This window comes from Nelumbo lutea, chromosome 7 (genome assembly GCF_056320005.1).
Source record: "Nelumbo lutea isolate HS-2025 chromosome 7, American lotus-T2T, whole genome shotgun sequence".
In the NCBI taxonomy this organism is placed as follows: domain Eukaryota; kingdom Viridiplantae; phylum Streptophyta; class Magnoliopsida; order Proteales; family Nelumbonaceae; genus Nelumbo; species Nelumbo lutea.
The window spans coordinates 8684083-8710306 of record NC_142690.1 but is presented as its reverse complement, the minus strand read 5'-3'; the positions used below and the strand labels follow the sequence as shown (position 1 = coordinate 8710306).

Here is a 26224-nt window from a genome sequence, read left to right as displayed (position 1 = left end):
TGTTTGGTTTGAAATAAAGGGTAAGGAAACCTCACACTAAGGCCGGTACAGGTTTCCCTACCTTTCCCTTCCTTTTTCTACCTTTTCTTTCAAGTTTTTTTCTCAAATTTTTTTTGATTAAAAATATGAGTTTTTTTCTCAAGGTTTTTTTTTTTGGAGGTATAAATTTATTTGTTGAAGAAGAAAAAAACAACCGAACATGCACGCTCAATCCAATGTTTGCACTCCCACTCCCTGATTTGGTCAATGATGCTGTGTTTGGCTCGAAAGTTCTTGAGGAATGAAACCTCTAAAATTGAAATTCATCTTTTCCTTGTGCGGCGAATTTCTTCATTGTACAAGGATTCACCGATAGTGACTGATCGGTAAAGCTTAAGATAGAGACCTTTCTAAATTGAACTTCTCCCTGGATTTGCAAATTGCCATCACACAGAATATCAACATCATATTTGATTTATGCAGCAGTCAATGCTTGGAATGTCACAAGAGAACTTAATCTGCAGACTGTATAAATTTGCTTTGAGACTTGACCTATATTTCTTCCTTTAAGCATTTGGGTGAACCAGTAATGGATTTTTCACATCTTGCTGCTTGGTAAATGGTATGAATCACAAAAGCGACTAGTTTGACGAGTTTTTCTACAAAACACCGAAACAGAGTGTAAGATTCCCGTTCTGCAGTTATTGGATTTTCACAAAAATGATCATCAAGGAGGTGCATGCAAGGCTCCTCAGTCATCCCAGAAGTGAAACCTTGCTTTTCTATAGAAATGCTGATAAAGCTAAGTTCAATAAGATTTTGAACTTTTCATACGAAATGCTCAACTGTTTACACAGTTACATTAACATAACGGTTTAAGGAAATCAATATTTTCAGTACATGCATAATATGAACAAGTGCAAAAGATGACAACTAATGAACAAATTTACTTGTGATACGGAAAGGTTTATGAAAAATATTGCAAGCAGTCCTCTTTTCGATGCAACCAAAAGCTCCAATTGCTTCAAACTAAATGATTTTTGGTGATTTTCCATAGCAGTTGATTCATGCCAGACCAACATTTTTTGCAAAGGATTTAATGAATGCCCCTAAGAAATTCTCAGTACTACTTTTATTCATGCCAGTACACCCAAGCCATTTATTAGCCCCAATAAGAGCTAACAGAATAGAATGCCCAAATTGATATGGGAAAATTTTCCAAAACGAATTTCATAGAAGAATGGAAATTCCTTTCTGATCAGTTTATTGAAACTAATAGATAAGGACATGTTAATATAGTGTACAGCTCTTGCTTGATTTTTTTTTTCACTAAAAAGCAATTTTATTAATTTGAGTTGATGATTACAAACACCCAAAGCTGGGACTTGATACCCAGTCACCCATATATTGTATTTTAGTCTTTTTACAATGCTGCCCAGAAAGAATGACAGAAGACACCACCAACCCCCATGTATTTGTACAGTGTTCCCATATGGATTGTTTTTGGGTTGATTTCATTTTTTTTTATTTTTTTTGGTGTGTAAGAGGTTTGTAGGAAGCATCACGATGCCAAAGCAGTCCAATAACTTTCAGCACATAGGCTTGTTGGAGTCTTGATGATACGTGACCACTCCCATTGTGTGCCATCTATTTGTTTCAATTCTGCCAACTGCCATGAAGTTGCATTGTTAGCTATTGCTTTCTTTTAATTTTCTGACATGAGATTTGAAAAGTCTTTGTTCACAAGTTTCTGTGGAAATCCTTTCCAATATTTGACTTTGTCAATCAGTGAAAATTGAACCATGCATGTTATAATTTGAAGATTAAAAGGGTTGACAGTCATGAAGGTCAGGAGTGGAGTATTCAAAAAGGTCCATGACAATGCTGAACTCACCAGTTCTTCCTTATGCCTTTTGGGATGGTAAATTTTTGTGTCAGATAAAAAAAAATCTGAAGAGATTGTTCAAAATTTTAAAAGGGTTTGGCTTCTTTAACAGAAATCCATTGTAAGTATCTATACCTAACATTTCAATATATGATGCTTTTCATTTTGAATCATGTTTAGTGTTACTTTTCCATTTCCATCATGCAGTTGTAGTTGTATGCATGTTATACATACAACTAGCATTTCTTATGTTGGAGGTGGACAGAAATGGAAATCTGTTTTCTTTTTTGAGATGCTACTGGAAAGTTATGATTTATTATATTGCTTACTCTTCCATCTCTTAACTCAAAGATCACTGAGTTCTCCGAAAATGGGATTGGACGTATTGATGCCACCTGTGTAAGATCAAGATATCTTTTCAGTAATAACACAAAAATTTTTTACTGATATAGAAAAATGCAGATTGCTACCAACCTTTGCAATGCACTTTCTGTTGAAATTATGTATGTCTTGTGTGTTCTTAACAATATTAGACACAATATCTTCGTTGATGCAGATTTCATCCTTTACATATTTTGCTTCCATTAACATTTGATCTTTAGCAGACATATTTTCCACAGAGGGGAAACCATAGTTTTTCCATTTCCATGTACTTTGTTCCAAGTATCTCAGATAAACTTCACCATCTGATCCAATAAAAAACAATTGATTTCCTTCAAAGCAAGGACCTGGTGAGCTGACTAGAGTTACACTTTTGTCTGGTGTTCCATGTTCCACCCAGTTCCATCCATCCAATGCATTCCAGTGATATTCAACAAGTCCTCCATCTTCTGAGGTCATGTATAGAGAACCTGCTAGTGATGTAGATGATGGCCTCATAGCAGTTCCGGGCGATCTCGATAGAACTAAATGTGGGGACTGATAGTGTTCATGCCACAATTCTGTCACTTTGTTATACTGATATAGCCGACCATTCTTCCCAACAACAAACACTATATTTTCACGGAAGGTTTCCTGATCTACTATACATGCAATTCTAGTATTTGGGGGGTTTTGGCAGTCTTTCCACTTGAATTTTCGCAAGGCAACCTATTAAAATAGGTCCATAAATCAGAAATAAAGTGTATGACAGATTAATTTAGCATTGTCAATTGCAACTTAAATACATATTCTTCTGGCTCACAACAACCAAAAAATAAAAAGTCATAATACCTATAATAAGTGCTTAAATTATTTCTTTAAATATACTGTCCCAGTATAGCATACTCATTTTGGTTTGGTATCTGAAAACTTACCATAAATTGAACTAGTCTTCCATTTCTGCTCACAAAGAAAAGTGAATCTTCAGCTGTAACTTTCAATGTTCGTCCAGGTAATCTGTCCCATGGAGGACCCCCAATCACTTGCCTTCCCTTTCTCATGGCAGTGCAGTTAATCCATGCTAGCTTATTGCTGCTTCTTTCTCTCATAAGTAAGTTCCCATGTATGTCAATCAGAAACAAACTCCCATTGTAGCTTCCTATTGCACCTTTCATAATTGTTGAGTGCTCATGCCTCAACCACAACCATACATTATTAGTATATAGATTTTCATAAGTCAGTCCAGTATCTGTTATGAGAAAAAATGATTTGCCTTCCTGCATAACTCGCATGTGAAAGTTTGTGTTAGTCCAGTTTATAAGGAAGTTACTTTGGTCAAAAGGTTTAGTGAGGCTACTTCCTGATGTACTTGGATATAGGTAGTTCTGTTGTGCATGGTTTCCCTTTCGCCTTCTTGTTGTTGTCCTTGTAATTCCAGAGGGAATTGACTCATCTTTTATACCTGCGATACAATTCAAGGGTCCTCGTTCTTCAGTGCAATAGTCTGCATTCCATCCTTCAGTTTCTGGGGCATCTAAGACTGACCATTCATAATTAACTGATGTTTTTCTTCGCACATTGAGCTGTTGAGTTGGGCCAGATCTTTCACCACCAATGCCGGGTAAATGTAATTCTGCAAGCCTACCATCATCTAGTGGGAACACTATCCTGCCAGCTTGCAATAGCAGGCCTGGAATGCCTCTTGCGGTTTTTGAGTGTGGTGGATGCATGTGATTCACCCACTGCTCTAGCATTTCATTCCCCTGAGATGTACCTGTCTTCCCAGAGAAAATTTGCATTCAGGGCTTTTATTAAAAAATGCACAAGATATCCTGTTAATAGAAATGAACTTTCAAACTCATGTGTCATTGTTATGTTAATGTGCAATGCGGAAAGTTGTCTTACACATGGTAGATTTTTTTTTTTTGTAGATTTTAATTAATGCATGTTCATTTTGATATCTCTTGTACTTTCTGAAAGTACACTCATCATATCTAAAGGAGCATAGTTCTTATGTAGAAAAGTTCTGTAAAAAAAGATTGACTAGTGTAAGCTATATTTCAGGAAACTTTTAAGGCTACAACTAATTGATATGTTAAAGGTAGTCCAACAAGAAAGTAAAATTAAGAGAGTATCAGAAGATGTGATGGTTGTAAATAACCAGTGCTAACTGCCAACTCATATTAGCCATTAGACTGAAATTGGAGTTGGTATCAATGCCAAATATGTTTCAACCACATCACATACCTAATAACTCCAATATGCTAATAACATGGTGATAATCAAATATAATTTAATGAGCACAAAGATATATAGTTTCTTCTACAATTGATTATTAAATTTCCGATTTTCCCAACTTCCAAATTATAATGCTTATTCCTCCTTTCTGTTGATGAAGATAAGCTATTCATTGGAAAATTATTTCTGTTATGTAAACTATTAATTCTCTAATTTTCTTGCTATCTGCTAGAATTTCTGTCATAAATTATCTTGGAACATATGATGGTTCTTCTTCGAATTATTTCATACTAAAGAGGATATTAAGCAATGTAACAGCCATGGTTGAAAGAAATTCATTTACAATTTTACATTGAGCATCATAGGATGCTGTCATTCTTCTCACTTGTGGACTGGCACAGTGGCACTGATACTATGGTGGTTCTTCAATAAATTGATACCTAATGTTGGATCTTTCAAAGTGGCCATCCTTGTACTATATTTATGTTCCATATCAAAGGGGAACAGGAGATATAAACATGAAGTAAAAGCCAGTAAACTACAAATAGGCTTTCTATAGGGGTTAAGCACTGACCATACCTAATTAAATAGAAAGCTAAAACTAACTTTAGAGGTTCAAAATTAGCATAAAGAAAGAGATAATGGACACATTCCCATTTCCAGACCCACACAAATAAATTGAAATGACCAAACTACCCTAGATTCCCAAAATAAAAGGCAGCATAAGAAGTACATAATTGTTAAATAGATAGCCTATATCCTGTGGCAAAACTTCCTCCAATAAGCCTTATGGAGATGTAGGATCTCCATCATATAGTTTTACTCAACTTCCCTAGACTGTGATGCAGAATTTTGATTGAAAAAAGACAGTTGTAGTAGTGTCAGATTATTGTACTATTTTGCAAGAATGTAAGCAAAGAAATTTGAAATATCAAAAGAAGGGGCAGTGGGGGTTGGCTGGTTGGGGGCTGGGGGATTTTGGTGCTAGTTGATGTAAGTGAAACGACCTATTTGGATTTTACATACTCTAGTCCTAGAAAAGACCCCATGAGTTCTAGCTGGATCCATGAATCTGGACGCCCAACCTTGAGCAATGACTGAATTAGACTAGCAGTCAAGGGCAACTCAGTCTCTACAAGATATAGTTTTCTGATTTTTAAGCCACAATGTTGAAAGTTTTAGCTCCTTATGAAAGTATACCATTAATTGTTAAATATAAATATTAGATCTGTCTTATCATTCATTGTTGTGGTTCTTCTAATAATGAATGAAAAGTTGAAGGTTTGTAGTATCCTTCTATAATAAGAAGGTGCACCTCTCTTTTGTGATGGTGATCATATTCTGCCAGTCTGCCATCCCTCCTTGGGCTTTGATTTGTGGGGCTCTAAGGAGCCAGAGTGGGTTTTCGTGGGGTAATGAGTCTGACATTCACTATCGAAGCACTCACTGTATGAAATTTTAAATGTAACATGCCCTCCCTTGGTTTTCCTCTCTGAGTATGTGCTTACCAAATGGAATAAGTAAAAGAATCACTGCTCAGCTCTCTAGTTGACAATAAAAGATATTCAGTTTGACTACAATAGAAACAATCAAGAGAAGTTGTTTTCTTGACTAAAATCTACCGTTTACCAGTTACAGGTTTGGCAGAACACTCCCCACAAGATGAAGAGAGGATAAAAGAATGCTATAGAAGCAAATTCACCTGACTGAAGTGGTAATCAGCATCAACATGTTCATTAATTCATAAACATAATGCAGAATTTAATTCTAACACTTGTATCACAAAATTTAGGTTTAGAAGTTAATCAATATATTAATGAATCGTAAAAAATGAAAGCAATTTCATTTTGCACACAGATAAACAATTAACATTGTAGGTTTGAAACCTTGACTTGATTTTGCATTCTTAGTTAGGGGTACAATGAAGACTAGTACAACTTAACTGAAGGAATGAAATCATGTCTTTGTTTGCAAGGTCTAAATTGGAGCTTACGTGAATGTTTAGGAAACTGATATTCATATACGGATCCACTAGATGTAGTAAAGAACAATGAGAAAACCTTCTCATTTAGTTCGTCTTGGGTGGCACGTGTGATAGATGTTAAGTGCTGGTCCTTTGGACCTTCATGAGCTATCCATCTCCACTTCCTCTGGTGCAGCCTTCTCTCGATCAAGTGACCATCCTGCATGTCTACAAAGTCTTATAAAACAATGATAATAAGAATGGTGTCCCGTTAGTAAAACTTAGATGTTTGTAATTATCAAACAAAAATAATCTGCCACAGTGAGTTTGCAATGTTCAATTATAATGAAAAAAATACTCAAGTTCATCTCTACCTATAGAACCTAAAAGTGTGAATCAGATTAGAATGACACTGTTTCTGAATGTGATAAAGGGAACCCAGTGGATACTACAAGTTGAGGTTATTAATTTGCAAACTATATGGTACCATATGAGAGATATTATAACATAAAAATTTTCTAGTACTTACCATAAAATGTATTTTCTATTTCTACATAGGCATAGATACAAACTCAGTGTTGTACCTTTGTTAAAAGGAACAGAGATATAGAATGAGCTCCAACCAAGCCATGCAAAGTACATCCAATGGATGGTGCCAATGGAATTTCTCGTTTTGATCCTTCGCCCCATATATGTTTCTTCCATGATGGCCTTGAGCTTCGGTCTAGCTCATAAAGATCTCCCCTGGAACTGCACTGAAAGATTTCATATTTAGCATTTTCTGATGATTCTCAAGCAGAAAAGAAGGCCACTACGTTTACAGAAGAGAATTTGCTTGATTCTTCATCAAATCAATTCTGATTCAGGATTGGCCATATCATTATTTGGTATAAATTGTGAACTAGTGATGTAGAATCTTGAAGACAATATCTTTACTATGCTTGCATAAAAATAAACCATAGAAAATGACACACTTTGCTTTGTGAGGATTATAATGTGATGGTTGCTACCTCACTGTAAATACCACATCTGGTCTAACAGTGGCAACATTGACTACTGCTGCAACATTTCCACCAGGGGGTCGGCCATGATATATCCACCTGTTTAAAGTTGATTTCAGATCAAATCAAACATTGAAGTCTGTAATTGAACTTTTTTTTTTTGTTGAAAACTCTGTAACTGGACTAGGATTTATTATCTGAGTTTACAGCCATTAGTCTCACCTCCAAGGATTAATTTCAACGAGTTCCAACAGGGATCCTTCGATTGTGGTGAAGTATGCTCTTCTGATGACGAGAAAGAAAAGGAAAAAAAAAAGATATTAAGGTACGCGCAGGAATTCAGCTTTACAGGATTCTACAGCAGTGGGAACAGGTTTTGCATGTATAGGAGGCATAATCACTTTCAATATAGATTGCTTACTTTCCATCATTTGAAACAACACCAGACTTGATCAGGATTAAGCTAGAATTTGTTTCTGTATGTGTAGGCGTGCACTCAATCCAAACTGCCTGTGAGCTTTCACTAATCTGCAGCTGAAAAAAGAAAAGCAGGAATATATTAGTAAAATACTGTGGATGAATATATATGATGAGTGTTGTTTAATTATAATACAGAAGAGAAAGAAAGTATGCGATTTTCTCTCTGTAGGTATATAGCAATCCAAGTGGCCATTACAATTTACAAACAAAATTTAGTATTTCTTACTTTTCTAAATGAATCTATATTGGAGAAATTATTTTTCTTTGTTAACTAGAAAGGATAAGTTATTTTGTTTGTTGAATTTAATTAAAGAAATTTCGTTTACAATAGTTATATTTATTACTCTTCTAGTTCCTCTCTGGAAGTACCGCTACAGCTTTATATGCTATGAAAATTAACCGTATCCCGTGGAATAAATATCAAACATAATAAAACCTTAGAACTAGAATGGACCAGACTGAAGGGTTAGTAACTAAACCAATGCTAATTTTTAGAATTAATTTCATGGAGCTTACTAATATTGATTCGCTACCGTAAGATATTCTGCTCTCTCTTTCTCTCTCTCTCTCTCTCTCTCTCAGAGATTTCATCTGATACTGAAATAGAAGCAGGCTGTGCAGAATATTACCTGATATAGATTTCCTGCTTCCGATAACGCAATAAAAGTCTGATTGACAATAAAAACCGAAACTGCAGGACCAGCTGATATTGGTAAATCGTGAGGTGCAATTACCCACTGCACCCCATTCCAGAACCTTTCATAGATAGACCCACTTTCCCCTGTCACCCAAATAGATATTTCTGCCATCCTAGTTAGAGAAATTCTCTTCCTTTGAGGGAGAACAATATTAGAACTCTCGTCCAGTAATGCCCTGTCACCAGGCATGACCTTTGAGTTCTTCCCTTGTTCAGGAATATCAATTCTCCCCTGCAAGCTTTCCTCTTGCTGCTTCATCTGAGAAATAGAACCCACCTTGGTACAATTTCCATTGATACAAGAAACCAAATCAAAAGGTAATTCCACTTCAACCCAACTATTAGATTGCTCCTCAAACTCCCAGAAACGATTAGTCTTCTGTTCAAAATTAGGATTGATGTGTCGAAATTCACTGGGACAACACACTAAATAAACAAGAACAGCAAAGAAGTGAATAGATAGAAAGAATCTGATGAAGAATTTTACATAAAATCCGGCCATGGCATCTGCTACCAGTATTCCCGCTGTTAAGAGTGGGGTAGAAGACAGAATTTAGATGCAACTGTAAATGGTTCATGGGCAAGGTTTGAAGGTCGTTACTTTCACAGAAAAGCTAACTTGCAGATTTTGGAGAACATCTCTCTTTGTCTGTGACCTGCCTCTCTCCATGTACTTGGCGAGAGGGGGTCCATTGCACAAAACAGATGGACAGTTAGTTACTACGGATGCAGCTTTATATTATATAAGAAGCCCTCAGCCTTCTTTTGTCAACTCTTCTGGTTGTAGCATAAATATGTGTAGTCTACACGTATGGTGTCGTGGATTCTTTTCTTTTTTGGTCATCCCTTCTTTGTCTGTTCTTCTGTGATTGGGTCCAGAAATTAATGATATTCTTACCTAACAATTATTACTTTGTGATGATGTTTTCATCAATTACATTTCATTTCTCCTTTTCTTTTATTGGGTGGAAGAAAAAACTGAGAAAGAAAGAAAGAATAAGAAAATATGTGGAGGGAGCTGATCATACGCTTCTCTTTTATAAAGTGATAATCCAGGATTAATATTCCTGAATTGACTGTAATATGGACAGTGGTAAAGGAACGAAGACCCCACGTAGGAGATGGGGAATGGTGACCAACCATTTGGTGGATCCCACCAAAAAAGATTTCATTCTATGTAACCACTAGCCATTAACCACCAACCGATTCTGATCTGAGAGGTCTTGTGACCATTGTGATTTGTGAGTATGACTATTCATTCATCTAGATGCCTGGGTTCTGCCTTACAGAACTCAGAAACACCATTACATGGTTGCATGAGCATTGAAGGGGACCAACCATTGGGTCCGTTTGGTTGACAGTTAAAATCAGAATCGAATTGGAATCAAAATGGTCTATTTCCATTGTCTCTTTTATTCAGACAAGAATTGGAGTGGGAGTTGGAATCAATTGGAAAAGGATTTCATTTCCAAGGAAGGGGAGGAAATGGCACTTCCCTCTACCAAGAGTGGGAATTAGATTTCAATTCTACCCAACTAAATGTCCCATTCAGATTCTGGTTCCAGATGAATCTGGCTTCCGTCAGAGCAAAACCCATTAGGAAATATTTCCCTATTTATTTGATTTATTTCATGGAAGATATTCACAATGTAAAGTTGCAGGGGGCTGCACGAACGTGTGAGCACCGACTTGTTCTGACAGAAGCCGAATTCATTCCAGACCCCTATTCCCGCAAATTAAACGGGCCCTTATTTCTGTATATCCATGTTATTGTTATCAGACTTGGATCGGGCCATACAGTCGGACCATTTGAATCCTGAATCAACAGTGAAACAGTTTTATAATTCCCGTTTTTAGAGGTTTTTTTTTGAAAGCAATTATTAGAGATGTTTTTCTTTTGAGATACAATTATTAGAGATGTTGACTTGATTAAAATTAACCCAAATGCATATGTTGGTAGTTTTTTCTTATAGGCATGTGTTAGTAGTTGCTATGAGCCTATGATATAAAAAAATACCTTAGATCATTTTATTTTTTGAGTTTTTAAAATTTTATTTTTTAATTGAATATATCGAACAATCAAACCAAACATTCAGACCATTCAACCCATGGCCCAACGTTTAAAACAGTTTTTTGATGCAAAATGCAAAGGGAGAATGATGGTTCAGTCGAGAGTCAAAATTTTTAGGCCCAAAGTACACTTAGGTGGGTGCTAACTCAGAATTGATGCCAATTTATGAGTGGATGTTGATGTATAGTGAGGATTTTTTATATTTTGAATGTTTATAGTTTTGCAGTGGAAGTCAGAAATCTGCATTGGGCCTGTCTGTACTTTTCCGAAATGCAAACTACAAGATGACCTAAGGTGGGCCAAAGCTTAGATTTGACGACCCTTGGGAGTTGGGGCTTGGGGAGCCATGTTGATTCCAAAGTGGCAACTATGTAATTTTTTGAGACTGTTTAATTGTATGAGCTTTCGTGTTGATTGAGCAGCTTTGGAGAAGCCACCAAAACTAGTATCATTGAAAAATTGATCATCAAACACAACTTCTCGACTTTCTGTGTAGGACCTGGGGGTAATCATTTCAGCCCGGCCTGGGCCCGGGCCCACATCAGGCCTGCAAATTTTAGGGCCGGGATTGGGCTTAATACTTTAAGCCCGGCCCAGCCTGCATATATTTAAACTTACACATTTTGTGTATAATGTATACACATGTATACATGTTATTTTACATTAGATTATATATTTTATATAAATATTATAACATGACATGTATAATTTATATTATATGTAATATTTTATATTATATAATGTATAAAATAATTTTCTATGCATGTTATGTCATTTAATATAAAATATTATAGATCATGTAATGTTTTATATATGGAAGACATTGGCCCAAAATCAGGCATGTCCTGGCCCATGATCACCCTTGATAGGGCCTACCTTGCAACACTGAAACCAATGCAGAAAACCCTCTCAAATGGGCATTTTCTTTACATTTGGACGATAAAGGATATTCTACATTAAGAATTCTTAATTGTTTAGGGCATATCTCATTTTCAAGCACTTTTTATTAAGGCTCAGTTTGGAAAGAGTACAAATGTAAATATGTATAATACAAATAGATAGTAAATAATACAAAATACCAGGTTTTGCACTCTACATATTTGTATTTGTACTTTGGAAGGATTAAAAATGCAAATATGTACAGTATAAATGCATACAAAATAATATAAAATGCAAGGTTTTGCACTCTACATATTTCTATTTGTACTCATTCCAAACTAAGCTGGAAGGATTACAATTATGTAGAGTACAAATGTATACAAAATAATGCAAAATACAAGGTTATGCATTCTAAACATTTGCATTTGTATTCCTTCAAGATGAGGGGTAATTTGGCCCGACCCGTTAGTATGCGGGCACGTAGAGCGACCGGATGATTAGATGACAACTTAGCATTTTTTGAACACCTCATCAGGCCAGGTCAGCTCAGGCATCTCAAACACTTCAGCTAAGACTAAAGTCCAAGTAGCTTGTAGAGTCCCGACCTACCGAGGTACCATGTAGCCCTCTTTTAGAAGCTAGTCAGTCGTCTCCAATCTCTTTGGGATCATACCGCACATCAGCGAGCCTTATCCTTATCCCACCTGGATTGGATGGACTTGATAAGCCTTATCGGCTTACACGAAGTCCATCTCTGGGTGTGAATTAGACTCCTGGTTACATGGGCTGAAAATTTCGGATATGTTTCGTGAGTCCTATGATAGCTTGTCTATATAAGGGCATCACCTCCAGCCCTATAAGGTGCGTACGGTTTAGCTCTTATACTCTCATATTTACAAGCAAACCAGCTTGCTACAATACTCTTTGCTAACTTAAGCATCAAAGTGCCCACACTAGGTAAAACACCTCAGGACCTTTGATACTATGCTTCTTGTAATTCGACCAGCAACGTGTTAGTCTAACATCCAAGCTACCTTCCAACTAGGAACAACCAAATCATGCATCATCACTTCCAAACTAAGGCTCAGTTTAGAAAAAGTACAAATACAAATGTATAATGCAAATACATACAAATTAATACAAAGTACAAGGTTTTGCAATCTACTTATTTGTATTTATACTCCTTCCAAACTAAGCTTAAGGGATATATCTCTGATAAAATGATAAGCTTGCAAATGATATCCATTTGTCTGAATTTGATCATTTTATAATTGGATTGAACATGAAATCACCCCTTTTAGATCACATATGATGCCATTTGGATGTTGTATTTTTACTAAAGAAGTGGTAAGTTTGAGTTTAAAACAAGTTATTTCTAATTTATTTTATTCATAATATATAATATTAAAGTCATTTTTAATTTAATTTATTAACAAATTAAAATGCTTTGATCATTTTTTAATATAATGTTATCCGATTGTAATCCGAATCTTGTATAAATCTGATGGACAATATTCCATTTGAATCTCGATATTAATGAATCAAATTTTGGATCCACGATTCCAAATATTTGCAGCCTACAAACAAAACCCTGTTTGGATGTACTGCTATTTATGAAAATGAGATGTACACGAATAACTCCTCCCAAAAGAAAAGAACAAACCATGAGTAACTTTAATATATTAATATATGGTTCAAAACTTATCATTATAATTTAAATTTTGTAAATATTACCTTTTACATCACACGTTATACACATTCAAATATTAAAATGAAACAAATGATCAAATCACTTAAGAAACTCAATGGTCAAGTGAAACCATAGCCTTTGTAACTCATTGGTCAAATCAATGTTTTAAAAAATGACCCGGAAATAGAACCGTTTTGGTCACTGGTTTCCGGGTCAACGATCCAACCGTCTGGTTCGAGTGGACAATTTGTTTTGACAGAAAAATTTTAAAAATAAAAAAACGATAAAAAATCATTGAACGGGTTGACGGTTTAACAGTTCAACCGCCCGGGTCAATATTTTGTTGACTTTTTCAACAATTTTTTACCAGATTCTGGGTTTATGCAAAAATGGAACCAGTTGCCTAGACGGTTTCCGGGCCGAACGTTCCAACCATCTGGATCAACGGCAGTTCAAAAGCACTGGATCAAATCTTCATACCCTCAAAGTATTTTGAGATTTATCTCAAGACAAATTTAATTCTAAGGCCAATTCATTAGATCGGTTTAAGTAGAATAAACCCCTAAACCCTAGAACCAGCTTGGGTGGGTGTCAATTCCAAAAATTTGGAACTAGACTCTACCCTACAACAGACTACATAAGATCGGTTATTGACTGATTTGAGGTTAGTTCCATTTGATTGGGTAAAACCTACCCATTTGTTCTCTCCCTCTAATTAATAGTGCAAGGCTAAGGGAATTGAGAGGATATAGACAAGGTGTGAGAAGGGGTTTGGGTAGTAGACATTTGGTTTTAACTAGATTCTATGATTAACTTAAAATATTTAAATGTATTTTAATGCAATATAATAGTGTATTAGTTATATAATTCATGTTAATGATCTCCAACAGTAGTTGGTCTATCCAGCTTTTTGGAAAAGATTTCTTTAATGGTTCGGGTTAAGAGATGAGGTAGAAATTGGTTTGCCATGGTAGGTAAGGAAATAAAAAAGTAAAACGCATAATAAATCAGTCAGGATCACCTTGTTTTCCAATTTTGGAACTGGAAACATTTGGATTATTGTGGAGATTAGGGATGAAAATGCAAGCAACTGGGCCGAGCCCAACTTCTCTCCAACGTGTCATAGTTGGATTTGATTAAAATATTCTGAACCGAATATTTTATTGATGGAATTCAACTTTGAAAAATTAATCGAATTTACCTTGAAATTGAAATTCAAACTCGGTTAGCATGGAACTCGAAACGAAACTGATTGAATTTGAACCCAAATTGTTTGATTAAAACTCAATTTGGTTGCACCTCTAGTGGGCATCTGGCTTTGTGGTTAGATAACCCAAACCCTGAAAAAAAAACTAATCTAATAAAGAATTGGAAGGATTAGCATGTTGACGGGTCCGACCAATACGTAGATGTTATATTCATTTATACAATTTCACTCAGATCCAACATTAAACCGGCCTACTTTCTTCCTTTTTATTAAAAAAAAAGGAGCAAAACATGGACTTCATTACAAAGAAAAACGGTTTATACGTGATGATGAGCTATATTGCCCACATGAAGATTTGAAACCCGAAAAGCAAATTTCTCTTCCAAATGAGGTTCTAGTTCTCATTTGATCCAGAAGATGGTATCTGGCTCACGAAAAATTTGCATCTTGTTTGGACACAGTAGGTAGCTTTCTTAGAGCTCTTCCACAGCAATCTGTCTGAGTGGATATCTGTAGAAAGATTTAGCTAGATTATGTGACTAATGCTTTCCTCCTTAAACAGATGTCTTAGGAGGAGATTCCAGTGTCCATCTGGATTCCACAGTTCACTGACTTGACCTTCTGTATGTTTTCTTGACTTTGAAAACCTAGTCTGATTTTAGGAGAGCCATTTGGTAATGACAGAATCCATGGATGATGAAGAATGTGTATTGAATTCTCATCTTTTGGTTTCCAAAACACATTTCCTTTCAGATGGTCCAATAGGACAGTAATGTGTATTGAATCCATGGATGATGAAGAATGTGTATTGAATTCTCATCTTTTGGTTTCCAAAACACATTTCCTTTCAGATGGTCCAATAGGACAGTAATGTGTATTGAATCCATGGATGATGAAGAATGTGTATTGAATTCTCATCTTTTGGTTTCCAAAACACATTTCCTTTCAGATGGTCCAATAGGACAGTAATGTGTATTGAATCCATGGATGATGAAGAATGTGTATTGAATTCTCATCTTTTGGTTTCCAAAACACATTTCCTTTCAGATGGTCCAATAGGACAGTAATGTGTATTGAATCCATGGATGATGAAGAATGTGTATTGAATTCTCATCTTTTGGTTTCCAAAACACATTTCCTTTCAGATGGTCCAATAGGACAGTAATGTGTATTGAATCCATGGATGATGAAGAATGTGTATTGAATCTACATGCAGAATTATGTGAGTTCATGTGAGGAAGCTTCTTTGCAGGTTTGCTAGTTGGGTCATTCATGTGGGTAGGGGAAGAAGTGGTGGGAATGACTTCTGTTTATTTGATAAATCGTGCTATGTTATTGTCAAATCAGTATTTATCCTACCATGCTAAATCATACGCACAGGTTTTCATAAAAAGTAGGTATTGATTTATGTATGTATCAATTTTTGAAGAATTTTGTGAATGGTTGAGCATTTGTTCAAATATCACCTAATTGTTAATAAACAGTTTATCGAGTGTTTTTCTCGGTTTTCAAGTCAAATAAAGTACAAACTATTATTTAATAAATGAAAACTATGCCAAACGCATAATAGGTCATCAGTAGTGAGCATTATTGAATGACCAAGGATTTTTTTTTTCTTTTTTGTTGTTGTTGTAACAAAAGGGAAAAGAAGAATTTTATGTGACAAATTAATTTGGATTTCAAAAGGAAACCCTAAATCTCTTCCCCACTATTTTATTTTACGGATAAGAAAACAATACGAATTCACCATTTTAAATAAACTGTACCAAAAAATAAAATTTTGATAGCATCATGAAAATCACTAATACAAGGTTAGGCATATAGCTGGCATGGATTGTGGGATTGAACATGTGGCTGATCCGTGTATCTCTTATCTGATGGATAGTTTTATTGGTTAGATTTTTTTTTTTTTTTTCACATAGTGGTCCAGATGTAAAGCCATGACAAATATTGGCATTATATGGTAATTGATAATTTATTTCATTTAACTTTCTTTTTTTTTTCTTTAACTTAGACCATAAAAGAAACCTCCATTTGATATCGTCCACGTGGCCAGGTCTGATCAGGCCCAGCCCATCTCTACCTGTCTACTAAGGGAGTTTTTGGTACGGTAGTGTTGCCTTTTGGGTTGATGATACATATTGAGTCTTGCTACAATGCCGCACCCAAGGAGACGGTAACCGATCTGCTGATCCTACATACCAGTCCCTGGAAGCACCGACACTGTCACAAGAAAATGAGGCCAAAGACAACTCCTTTCGGATGCAGGCAGGCCGAGTGGCCAATGCTGCTATTCCGCCGGGTTGACTCAGCTCTTCGCTGACGGAGACACCGTCAACGATAAACTCAGCCAACGCGTTATTGTCCAGAACAACCATTTGGGTCTATTAAAATATCTGAAATTTGCAGTCTCATTGTTGGTGTGATTTGAAGTGTGTACTACTTTCTGTAGGGCCCTCTTCTCTGAAGTGGGGTTATGGAAGAAGTAACCGAGAAGGGTCTCGGAAGATAAGATATACGTTTCTGGAAGCTGCAATCAATGCTAAGGAATTATAGAAGAAGCCTGAGCTTTTATATTACTGATAAAAGACAGAAAAAAAGTGCTTGTCCCTTACTTCACTAGCAATACTATCTTTTCGGTGTTCTCAGACATGGCGGAAGCAGTTCTTTCCGCTCTTTTGCAGGCTATATTTGAGAAGACAGTGTCTGAGGTATTTGAAGAGTTTGGATTGTTTGGTGGCGCTAAGAAGGAGGTGAAAAAGCTTCGGAGCACATTATCAACAATTCAAGCTTTGCTTGAAGATGCGAAGGACCGACAGGTAACAGATAAGGCACTAAGAATTTGGCTGAGGAACCTGAAAGTGATTTGTTGGACGAATATTTGATTGAAGCTCTGCACAGGAAAGTGGAGACTCATCATATTCAACTTCAAATCCTTCTATTTTTCACTATAAGATGAGATGTCAGTTGAAGGAGATTGGTGAAAGGCTAGATTTAATTGCCGGTGAGAGGTTCAAGTTTCATTTGAAAGATTGAATTATTGATAGGAGAGATGGGTTAATTGGGAGATTGCAGACTGATTCTTCTTTACTTCAATCAGAAATTTATGGAAGAGGAGATGATAAAGAGAAAATAATTAAGTTTCTAAATCATGAAGGAAATGATGATGATGTATCAGTCATCCCCATTGTTGGCATGGGGAGCCTAGGAAAGATAACACTTGCAAAATTGGCCTACAATGATGAGAGGGTTGTGAGACATTTTGAACAAAGAATTTGGGTTTGTGTCTCATTGGATTTTGATGTTAGAATGCTTGTAAGAGCTATTATAGAATCGGCAACTGGCAAGAGATGTGATTGTTTAGATATGGAACCAATGCAGCGTCGCCTTAAAGAAATGTTAACCAGGAAGAGATTTTTACTAGTTTTAGATGATGTATGGAATGAAGATTATGAGAAGTGGGATAGAATGAAACTTCTTCTAAGATGCGGTGCTGGGGGAAGTAAGATCATTGTAACTACTCGTAGTGAGAAGGTTGCATTGATCACTGGCACAGTCACTGCTCACGGTCTGGATGGTTTACCTGAAGATGCTTGTTGGACTCTATTCAAGCAACGAGCATTTCAGTTTGAGAATGAAAAAGAATCCTCAAGTTTAGTATCAATTGGGAAGGAAATTGTGAAAAAGTGTAGGGGTGTGCCTCTAGCAGCAAAGACCCTTGGAAGTTTGATGTGCTTTAAAAGAGAAAAAAGTGAGTGGTTATCTGTTAAAGACAGTGACATCTGGGATATAATTGGAGGTGAAAATGGAATTTTACCTGCCTTAAGATTGAGTTATGATAATCTACCATCATATCTGCAACAATGTTTTGCATATTGCTCAAAATTTCCTAAGGATTATAAGATGAAAAGAGAGAAACTCATCCATCTTTGGGTTGCAGAAGGCTTCGTTCAGGCATCTGGAGGAAATAAGCCATCAGAAGAAGTTGGTAATGAGTATTTCAATGAGCTATTATGGAGATCATTTTTTCAAGACGTAATAAAAGATAGTGATGGAATAATACTGGAGTGCAAGATGCATGACCTTGTTCATGATCTTGCAAGGTCTGTTGCAGGTATTGATTGTTCAATTGTGGATGCTAACAAGCAAGTAACAATTCCAATAGGAGTACGCCATTCCTCATTGGTTTGTAATGCACTTTCATGTGTTCTCCCTAATGCAAAGAACCTATGCTCGTTCCTTTTATTATATGGTTGGCGCAAAATCTCAAGGGTCTCACGTAATCTGATATTAAGTTTTAGATCCTTGCGTGTGTTAGATTTGAGCTACAGTGGAATTAAGAAACTGTCCAAGTCAATTGCTACACTGAAACATTTAAGATACCTTGACCTTTCAGGCAATTTTATCAAAATGTTACCCAAATCTATTAGCAGCCTTTGTAATCTCCAGTCCTTGAATCTCATACAATGTCATCAACTTCAAAGGTTACCCAAAGACATGTGGAAATTGACCAATCTTAGATATTTTGATATACATGGATGTTGGTCATTAGAAAAGTTGCCAACAGATATTGGAAAGCTTAGGTTCCTTCAAACATTGCCAATATTCATAGTGGATGAGGTACATGGATGTGGCATACAAGAGTTATCGAGACTAAACATTCAAGGTGAATTAATGATTAAAAACCTTCAGAATGTGAGAAATGCAGCATGTGCAAAGCAGGCAAACATGCAAGAGAAGAGAAAGCTTCAATCTCTGGGATTATCATGAAAGACTTGGAAGCGTGATGATGGTACAAATGTTGATGGTGCAAGTGTTCAAGATAATGTTGAGCGTGTGCTTGAATACCTCCAACCACACCCAGATTTAAAAAGGTTAGCCATTGAGAATTATAAGGGTGCAAATTTCCCAGGTTGGTTGATGGATTTGTCACTCTTGAATCTGGTACAAGTCTCATTATTCAAATGCAAACGGTGTGCCAATCTGCCTCCTTTTGGTCAGCTCCCCTGTCTTGAGGTTCTCATGGTGGAAAGAGTAGATGCTGCAGTGTATTTTAGTAACAGCTCCAGTGGCAACAGTAGGGAAATAGAATTCCCAATGTTGAAACAACTCACAATAAAAGATATGCCTAACTTAGTTGGGTGGTCAATTGTTGACAAAAAGGCACTACTTCCTTGTCTCAGTAAACTGATAATTGAGGGGTGTCCAAAATTGACAAACCTACCATCTCTCCCATCTGTAGAAAATCTAGAGCTGAGGGATTGCAACATTATGCTGTTAAGCTCAGTCACAAACATTGTCTCTCTTTCCAACCTAATAGTTAGTGGGTTTCCAGAGTTAGTGTCTTTACCACAGGGGTTGCTATGTAACAAAACAAGACTCTTGTCTCTAGAAATTAGGGACTGCACCAAGCTTAGCTCTTTGTTGAGTGAGATCAAAAGTCTTACTACTCTACAATCATTTAAGTCTTAGTAATTGCTATGAACTAGATCATTTACCATAAGAATTGGGGAGACTCATATTGCTTGAGTCCTTAGTAGTATATGGGTGCCATAGCCTAATATCTTTGCCAGAAGGGATAAGTGGCTTAACTGCTCTTCAACACTTATCACTTCCTGACTGTGAAAACTTATCATCATTGCCAGATGCTATGCAACATTTTACCAATCTCCAGACATTGAACATTTGGAGTTGTGGTAAATTAGCTTCTCTTCCAAATTGGTTGGGGCACCTCAAATCACTTCGAGAGTTGGAAATTTGGTACTGTGATAATATACTCTGTCTACCAGAAGGGATGCAACACCTCACTGCACTTAAATTTCTGTCAATATGGAGCTGTCCTAATTTAGAGATTTGATGCCAAAAAGGAACAGGAGAGGACTGGCATAAGATTGCACATGTCCCATTTATTAAGATTAATGGGCCCTATATCCAATCCTTGGATGGTAATTATCTCAACTGACATTTATCTAGAAAGTCATCATACTACGTAGAAAAGGTCTTGTAGGTCCTAGCATGCTGTGTTCCACCAATCTAATATGTTTGAATATATATCCTCTTCATATTAATTATGTTGAGAAGTTTCAGACATTGATTGGGGGATTGGTGCTAATTGACCCATTTTTAGATATTTAACTCTTACCATTCAATTTTTTATAACATGCAGTTTAGCACATCTTCATGATAACAAGGAGATGGCAGAAAGGAAAAACATGTTTTTGTTAGAAGAAGATGTACTACACTAGGTCCAGGTGATGATTTGGTTAGTATATTTTTAAGATACTTGTTCCTTCTTTCTGGTTTCTTATTGAGTTCAAATTAATACCAGATGGTTACCATAGCATGGCAGGACACAGTCAAGTGGCAATGGTGGAATCATCAGCAACACAGATGGTATTTTCTATTAAGCTTTTTTTCTTCATACTTAGGTGGGGAATGAATATGATATCATTACTTGGTTTACTTCCCCTTAATAGGTCAGAAATCTAGAATGTCTAAATATGAGAACTTGTACATTGTAGATACATGTCCAGGACAAATTGGTGGATGTCAAGGCCATATTTGGTTCATTGCCATATTCCTCATTCTTTCAATTCTTATTCATTTTTGGTAAAAATGGGCAAGAATGAATAACAAAAAGGAATTTGGTTATAATATTCTTGCCACAGGCCTCATTCTTTTTAGAATGAAAAATGGGCCTCGGCATAAAACTAGAGGCAGCCAGGAGCACAAACAATAATCATGTCGCAGGCTTCCTATTCTCATTTTCTTCGACTTTGACTCTCTATTCACAGTGGTTCTTTCTCTGTCACAGTTCTCTCTAAGGTTGCCGTTGATGATCTGTTCAACCTCTGATCTGTGATCTATGTAAGTCTCTCTCTCTCGCCCACGCTTCATAAAGTAAACCGAGAGACCACATTTTTTCTCTAATTTCCACTCTTTCTCCCTAAAATTACTCTCTCCTATTGACTTCTCTGCTTCCATATGGGAGATGATTTATAGAAGTTGAAGCAATTACAAAGAGACTGTTAAGAGCTCTCTTTTACATTTGTTTCATTGATTCCATGGTTTTTGTTTTTTGAATTTAATGGAAAGAGAGTGTTGGTTTGAGGTTGTTTTGTCTATTGTTGACTGGAGACATCCAATCGATTGGGAAACTTTCAGTTTTGGAGTGAAAATTCTGTAGAGGATTGGAAGTTGGAATCTGAGTTTGGTGGAATGGATCTTGAATCTGCTTCTCAGAGCTGGGAATCTATTTTGGTGGGTTTAGTTTCTTTGTGTGTTTGTTGAATTTCAGTTTGAATGTCGACTGTCATGTTGGTTGGTATTTTAGGCTTTTGGATTCCTTTGGACTTTAAACTTTTATGCTTGATGCGTTGTAGTTATTTAGTTTCGAGGCATAAAGGAACTAATCTATATTTCTACTAAAACTCAGTTTTCTGTGTTTCTGTTGAGTATATTAGAATATAGAGTAACACCAGTGTTACTGGACGAACATTTCTTAATTTTAAGTGGTTTTCAATAAATATTTGATTTTCTTTTCCTGTTATTGCTGCTCTGTCGATTGCTAATGTAAAAAGAATTGATGCTCTGCTATTCTTTGGCTTGTAAGTTTTTTCCTTCTTTCACTCTTTTCGACAAGGAATTTAAGTTATTGGTCCCTCTTGCATGTTTGATTTTCGACTTAATCTTTTTATTTTATTGCTTCTGCTTGTTTGTTTGCAAATGGTTTTCATTGTTTTTTCTTCTTTTGAATTGTATGTTTTATGCATGATGTTTGGAGGAGGATTTAACCAGTTGGTTGATTTTACTGAATTTTTTTATGCAATTTGATCCTTTTGCAATTTCTTTGCTGGGGCTACGTCTGCAAAATCTACACTTTTGCTCTTTTTCATTGATTTTGGTTATGTTTCCTTATTTGGTTTCAATTTTCTTGTTCCCTTCACACTGTATTAAAATCTTTTAAGCTCAGGACCATAAATTGATTTTTAAGGATTTTTACCATGCCTTTTTATTCTTTCTAGCTATTCTTAGTTTTGAATTCTTTCTCATTTTCGGGAAAATGGCATTATCTAATTTCCAAATTATTATTATAATTTATTGTGTTTAGCTCTTTCCCCATCTTTTGTGTGTTTTCTATTAAATTCATTCCTGTCATTTTGATTCATAAAGGGTTAAATGGTCTCATGGTTCCCTTCTTTGCAGAAAGCACACAAGACCACACTTTTTCTGGCCTACCAGAGTTTTGGGGTCATGTATGGAGACCTGAGCACATCCCCCATGTATATCTACAAAAGCACTTTCTCAGGGAGGTTCCACCTTCACAAGGATGATAATGAAATTTTCGGGGTACTCTTTTCAGTTTTCTGGACTTTGACTCTGATCCCTTCACGAGGATTATATTTGTATTAAGGTCGGATTTTATTTCTAGTAGTGCATTTGTGAGAGCTTATTCAATAGCATGCCTTGTTGATGAAGCTCCTAGGGTGTTCAACGGGATGCCCAAACCAGATTTGCTTATGTGGAACTCAATAGTTTCAGGTTATGGGCCTTCTGGATGCTGGAATAAGGGCTTGGAATGGTTTAGCAGAATGCAGGAAATAGGGGAAAGGCTAGATGGGTATACCATGTTTGGATTTCTCTCAGGTTTATTGGAACCTATCATGCTTCAAGTTGGAAAGGGGATTCGTGGTCTTTGTTTGGAAAATGGATTTGAGTCGTACACACATGTGGGAAGTGCACTTGTGACTATGCATTCAAGGTGTGGTTACTGATGAACCTACAATTTATCTATATTTTATGAGGTTTTTGCATGAAATTTTATGCTGGTTTAATTAGATTTTGCCATATTTTAGCTTGATTGCAAGAAATATTTCAAGGGGAGCCAAATCAACAAAAAGAAGGCAAAAGCAAGAAAAGAAAGCCCAAAATTTATCAAGTTTAGCCCGGCCCAGCCATGAGAGCAAGGGAGTTTTCATTCGGCCCAAGAAGTGCAAACTCACTCTTTGGAAAACCCAAGGGAAGAAGCCTAGCAAAAAGGAAATTTTGGCCCAGCCCATTTTTAGCCCAAATAACAGCCTAGAATGTAGCCCACATGAGCTCAAAAGCAAGCTAAGTTGTAGCCCAAATAGCAGCCCAAAGGGAGCTAGGGGCGGCAACTCCTAGATGTTTCTTGAAGAGAAGGAGGGAGCACTCTAGAAGGTTCATGAGGGGTGTAATACACCAAATTCTAGAGACTTCAAGAAGGGGCAAGAGCCCCCTTGAAAAACTATATAAGGAGGCCTCTAGGAGGGGAGAGAGGTGTTCAATTGCTTGAGAGGAAGGCTCTCCCACTCTTAGAGGTTTGGCCACCTTGAGAGAAGAGAAGAGAAGAAGGCTAGGCGCAAGGAAGAAGAAGAAGAAGGGCTGAAGGAAGTTCAAGACAAGCAAGATAGAAGAGAAGGTGAGTTCGAATTGAGGGTTTGTGATTCAAAGATCTTTTGTAATAAATCAATTGTAGTTTCATTCTCTTTTGATTCGAATTCAGTTTCTTTGTTATATTTTCTTTCTTCTTTCTCCTTTTTTCCATTCTTCCTTGATGTATTTCAGCTTGTAAAATTTCAGTTCAGCAATCTAATTCTTTTTTATTCATTCAAATGGTCATGAATTGTACTTGAAGTTTCTTGAATAAGGGTGTTATTGTAGATTGATTCGGCCAACTAACCTTCAAAACTCAGATCTGAATTCTCAGATCTGAGATTGCAAGATCTGAATTGCTTGAAAGAGAATTCAGATCTGCAATTTTCAGATTGGCCGAATGGATCTAAAGCTTGGAATTCCTAGAGTGCTTGAGAGAGACTCTAGGAATTCAGATCTACTATTCAAGAACTGAATTGAGTGCAAGGTTAGAAATAACTTGCACAATTCAGTTGGTGATCAATTCAGATTTGAATTGATGCCTTAGAAGTGTTTGAAGAAATGTATGCATGGGGATTAGATTCTTGCTAGAGATAGAAGAACCGTCACTCATGCATAGGACGAACATGCGCTTGAGAGAGGCTGTTCATGACCTTGGGGTTTCACCAAACCAAGGCTCAATCATGATTTATTCGAATGATCCAAATTGATAGATTGCTGAATTCTGAGATTGACATTTACTGCTTACTCTTCTAACCTGATTTGAAGGCAATTGGGCCAATGGTTTAGATAGATTTTAATTTAGGATTTTTTTAGATTTCATTAAAGTTTTGATTTATTTGTTGATCAGATAAGAAGTGCTCAATTTAGTATTGGTAATTGTTTCCTAAATCCTCGTGGGAACGATACTTCACTCACTACTTTATTACTTGAACGGGTAGTGCACTTGCTAGTGTCACAATGAGCCACACATCAGTTACTTGAGTTCTGCTTATAGAGCTTTTAATAGTTGATCTCAGCATGATTTGGTTCAATGGTCTGCTCTCATACTGGATTCATTCAATCTGGAGCTTGTGAAGAAGCCATGTTCTTGTTCAAGGAAATGAATCTCAAGGGTCAAAAAGCAGATGCTATTTCAATTGCTTGTAGAAGTTGTTGTCTAAAAACTATGGCAGCATTTGGTAATGTATCAAGGGAAGGTTTCTGGTGTTACCAGGTACCAGAAACATTCCCATGGAATGTTACCAAATGGTTCCTAATATACCTTAATTTTGCATCTCCCATGTAAAGATTTTGAAGGTCCCTTTGCTAAATAAAGATTTACCCTTTGATGGTCTGAATAGTCTAACATGTTTTATGCAACTAATCCAATACGTTTTCAAGAGTTAAAATTTTTCATCTTCTGTCCCACATTATTTGGAGTTGATACTGAGACAATTGTCTTCAACAACATTTATATGTATGTACATTAAGATTGGAAGGGAAAGAATTCAATTCATTTTAGGTCCTGGTGATGCCAATTCAGCAAATACATTATATGAGTCAACTGGTTCAGAATGCTAATTGGACAACAACAATATTGTAGTATTGGACTTAAACCAGTGTGATACAAAATCAGATATTTATGTTTAATTGTTCAAACAGAAAAGGCAAGTGAAAATTGGCCAACATAAAGGACATTTATGCCAAGTTTCCACTCATCTCCTCTCCTCTGTATATTTAAGTCCATTATCAGATAACCTCAGTGTTCAGATAGTATTTGGAAAGTATAATAGCCATTCCTGAAAGATACTGCCAAGACTCAATTTCCATTTATGAACCCTCATGCAGTTTCCTTTCTGTGGAGTTACTCTTTAAAGGCCCAGATTTCTTGTTATTAGTTCCAAAAGTTAAACCATTTGATGTTATGCAGGTTTCATCTTCAGCATGGAGATTTACCCAAGGATCTCATTTGAAAGCTTCATGGGTTCTCCTTGAGGATTCATGCCTAATGAAATATAAAACAGGATTCATGTAGCTGATCCCAGATGATGATGATGATGATGATGGGTTCTCGTTGAGGGCTGCAGTACAAGGTGACTGCCATCTTAAAGCTCAGTGCATCCACAACACCTGCATTATATTGGAAATAACTACTAATCATATATTTGTATGATTCTCTTCATGGAATCTTGATTTTATATGATGTTGATACTACTCTAGATGTTTAGAAACATTATACAAGATGGGTGCAAATTACTTCCTTTCTGATAGCTCTCTTTTTCTGAAATTTTTTTCTCCAAACATAATACAAGTATGATTGGAACTCTTTTTCTAGTAATTTTTTTATATGGATCGGGTTTTATAGAAATAAGGATTAAGCATATCTCAGGCATGAT

The 26224-nt window shown here is 36.3% G+C and overlaps 3 protein-coding genes across 11 annotated transcripts; 2 read left to right on the top strand and 1 right to left on the bottom strand.

The window, feature by feature from the left end:
* Nucleotides 1-423: 423 nt before the first annotated feature.
* On the bottom strand, nt 424-9366 carry LOC148844947 (uncharacterized). 3 transcript variants are annotated; one of them, XM_088953986.1, is made up of 11 exons: nt 9091-9253; nt 8536-8982; nt 7848-7960; nt 7649-7711; nt 7436-7525; nt 7010-7175; nt 6456-6645; nt 3160-3998; nt 2339-2953; nt 2194-2259; nt 1297-1648 (listed from the first exon to the last, which is right to left on the bottom strand). In XM_088953986.1, exons 1-11 carry the CDS (start codon nt 9103-9105, stop codon nt 1541-1543), a joined length of 2712 nt encoding a protein of 903 aa, XP_088810112.1. In that variant the 5' UTR covers nt 9106-9253; the 3' UTR covers nt 1297-1540. The 3 variants fall into 3 exon arrangements, with proteins under 3 accessions (XP_088810111.1, XP_088810112.1, XP_088810110.1); XM_088953985.1 differs by lacking the exon at nt 1297-1648 and adding an exon at nt 424-638 and having other exon boundaries at nt 8536-9366; XM_088953984.1 differs by having other exon boundaries at nt 8536-9314.
* A 7257-nt stretch (nt 9367-16623) lies between these two features.
* LOC148844945 (putative disease resistance protein RGA3) lies at nt 16624-26093 on the top strand. 7 transcript variants are annotated; one of them, XM_088953232.1, is made up of 9 exons: nt 16624-19324; nt 20617-20712; nt 20792-20843; nt 21265-21317; nt 21615-21710; nt 22656-22863; nt 22992-23211; nt 23306-23892; nt 25759-26093. In XM_088953232.1, exon 1 carries the CDS (start codon nt 17646-17648, stop codon nt 19218-19220), a length of 1575 nt encoding a protein of 524 aa, XP_088809358.1. In that variant the 5' UTR covers nt 16624-17645; the 3' UTR covers nt 19221-19324; nt 20617-20712; nt 20792-20843; nt 21265-21317; nt 21615-21710; nt 22656-22863; nt 22992-23211; nt 23306-23892; nt 25759-26093. The 7 variants fall into 7 exon arrangements, with proteins under 7 accessions (XP_088809358.1, XP_088809356.1, XP_088809357.1 ...); XM_088953230.1 differs by lacking the exons at nt 21615-21710; nt 25759-26093 and having other exon boundaries at nt 16624-20395; nt 20617-20701; nt 20779-20843; XM_088953231.1 differs by lacking the exons at nt 21615-21710; nt 25759-26093 and having other exon boundaries at nt 20617-20701; nt 20779-20843; nt 22656-23211.
* Nucleotides 17102-17486, top strand: LOC148844946 (putative disease resistance protein RGA4). The gene is made up of 2 exons (XM_088954285.1): nt 17102-17269; nt 17352-17486. The coding sequence occupies exons 1-2, from the start codon at nt 17102-17104 to the stop codon at nt 17484-17486; spliced, it is 303 nt and encodes a 100-aa protein (XP_088810411.1).
* Nucleotides 26094-26224: the final 131 nt, after the last annotated feature.

What these genes read in the sequence shown, in the direction of transcription:
- LOC148844947 (XM_088953984.1), bottom strand. Translation starts at nt 9,105, where the DNA reads ATGGCCGGATTTTATGTAAAATTCTTCATCAGATTCTTTCTATCTATT. An exon ending in AAGCAGGAAATCTATATCAG is followed by an intron (nt 7,961 to 8,535) that starts GTAATATTCTGC and finishes TTCTTTTTTCAG; the next exon opens with CTGCAGATTAGTGAAAGCTC. An exon ending in GTTGTTTCAAATGATGGAAA is followed by an intron (nt 7,712 to 7,847) that starts GTAAGCAATCTA and finishes TCTCGTCATCAG; the next exon opens with AAGAGCATACTTCACCACAA.
- LOC148844946 (XM_088954285.1), top strand. Translation starts at nt 17,102, where the DNA reads ATGGCGGAAGCAGTTCTTTCCGCTCTTTTGCAGGCTATATTTGAGAAG. An exon ending in AAGATGCGAAGGACCGACAG is followed by an intron (nt 17,270 to 17,351) that starts GTAACAGATAAG and finishes AGCTCTGCACAG; the next exon opens with GAAAGTGGAGACTCATCATA.
- LOC148844945 (XM_088953232.1), top strand. Translation starts at nt 17,646, where the DNA reads ATGGGGAGCCTAGGAAAGATAACACTTGCAAAATTGGCCTACAATGAT.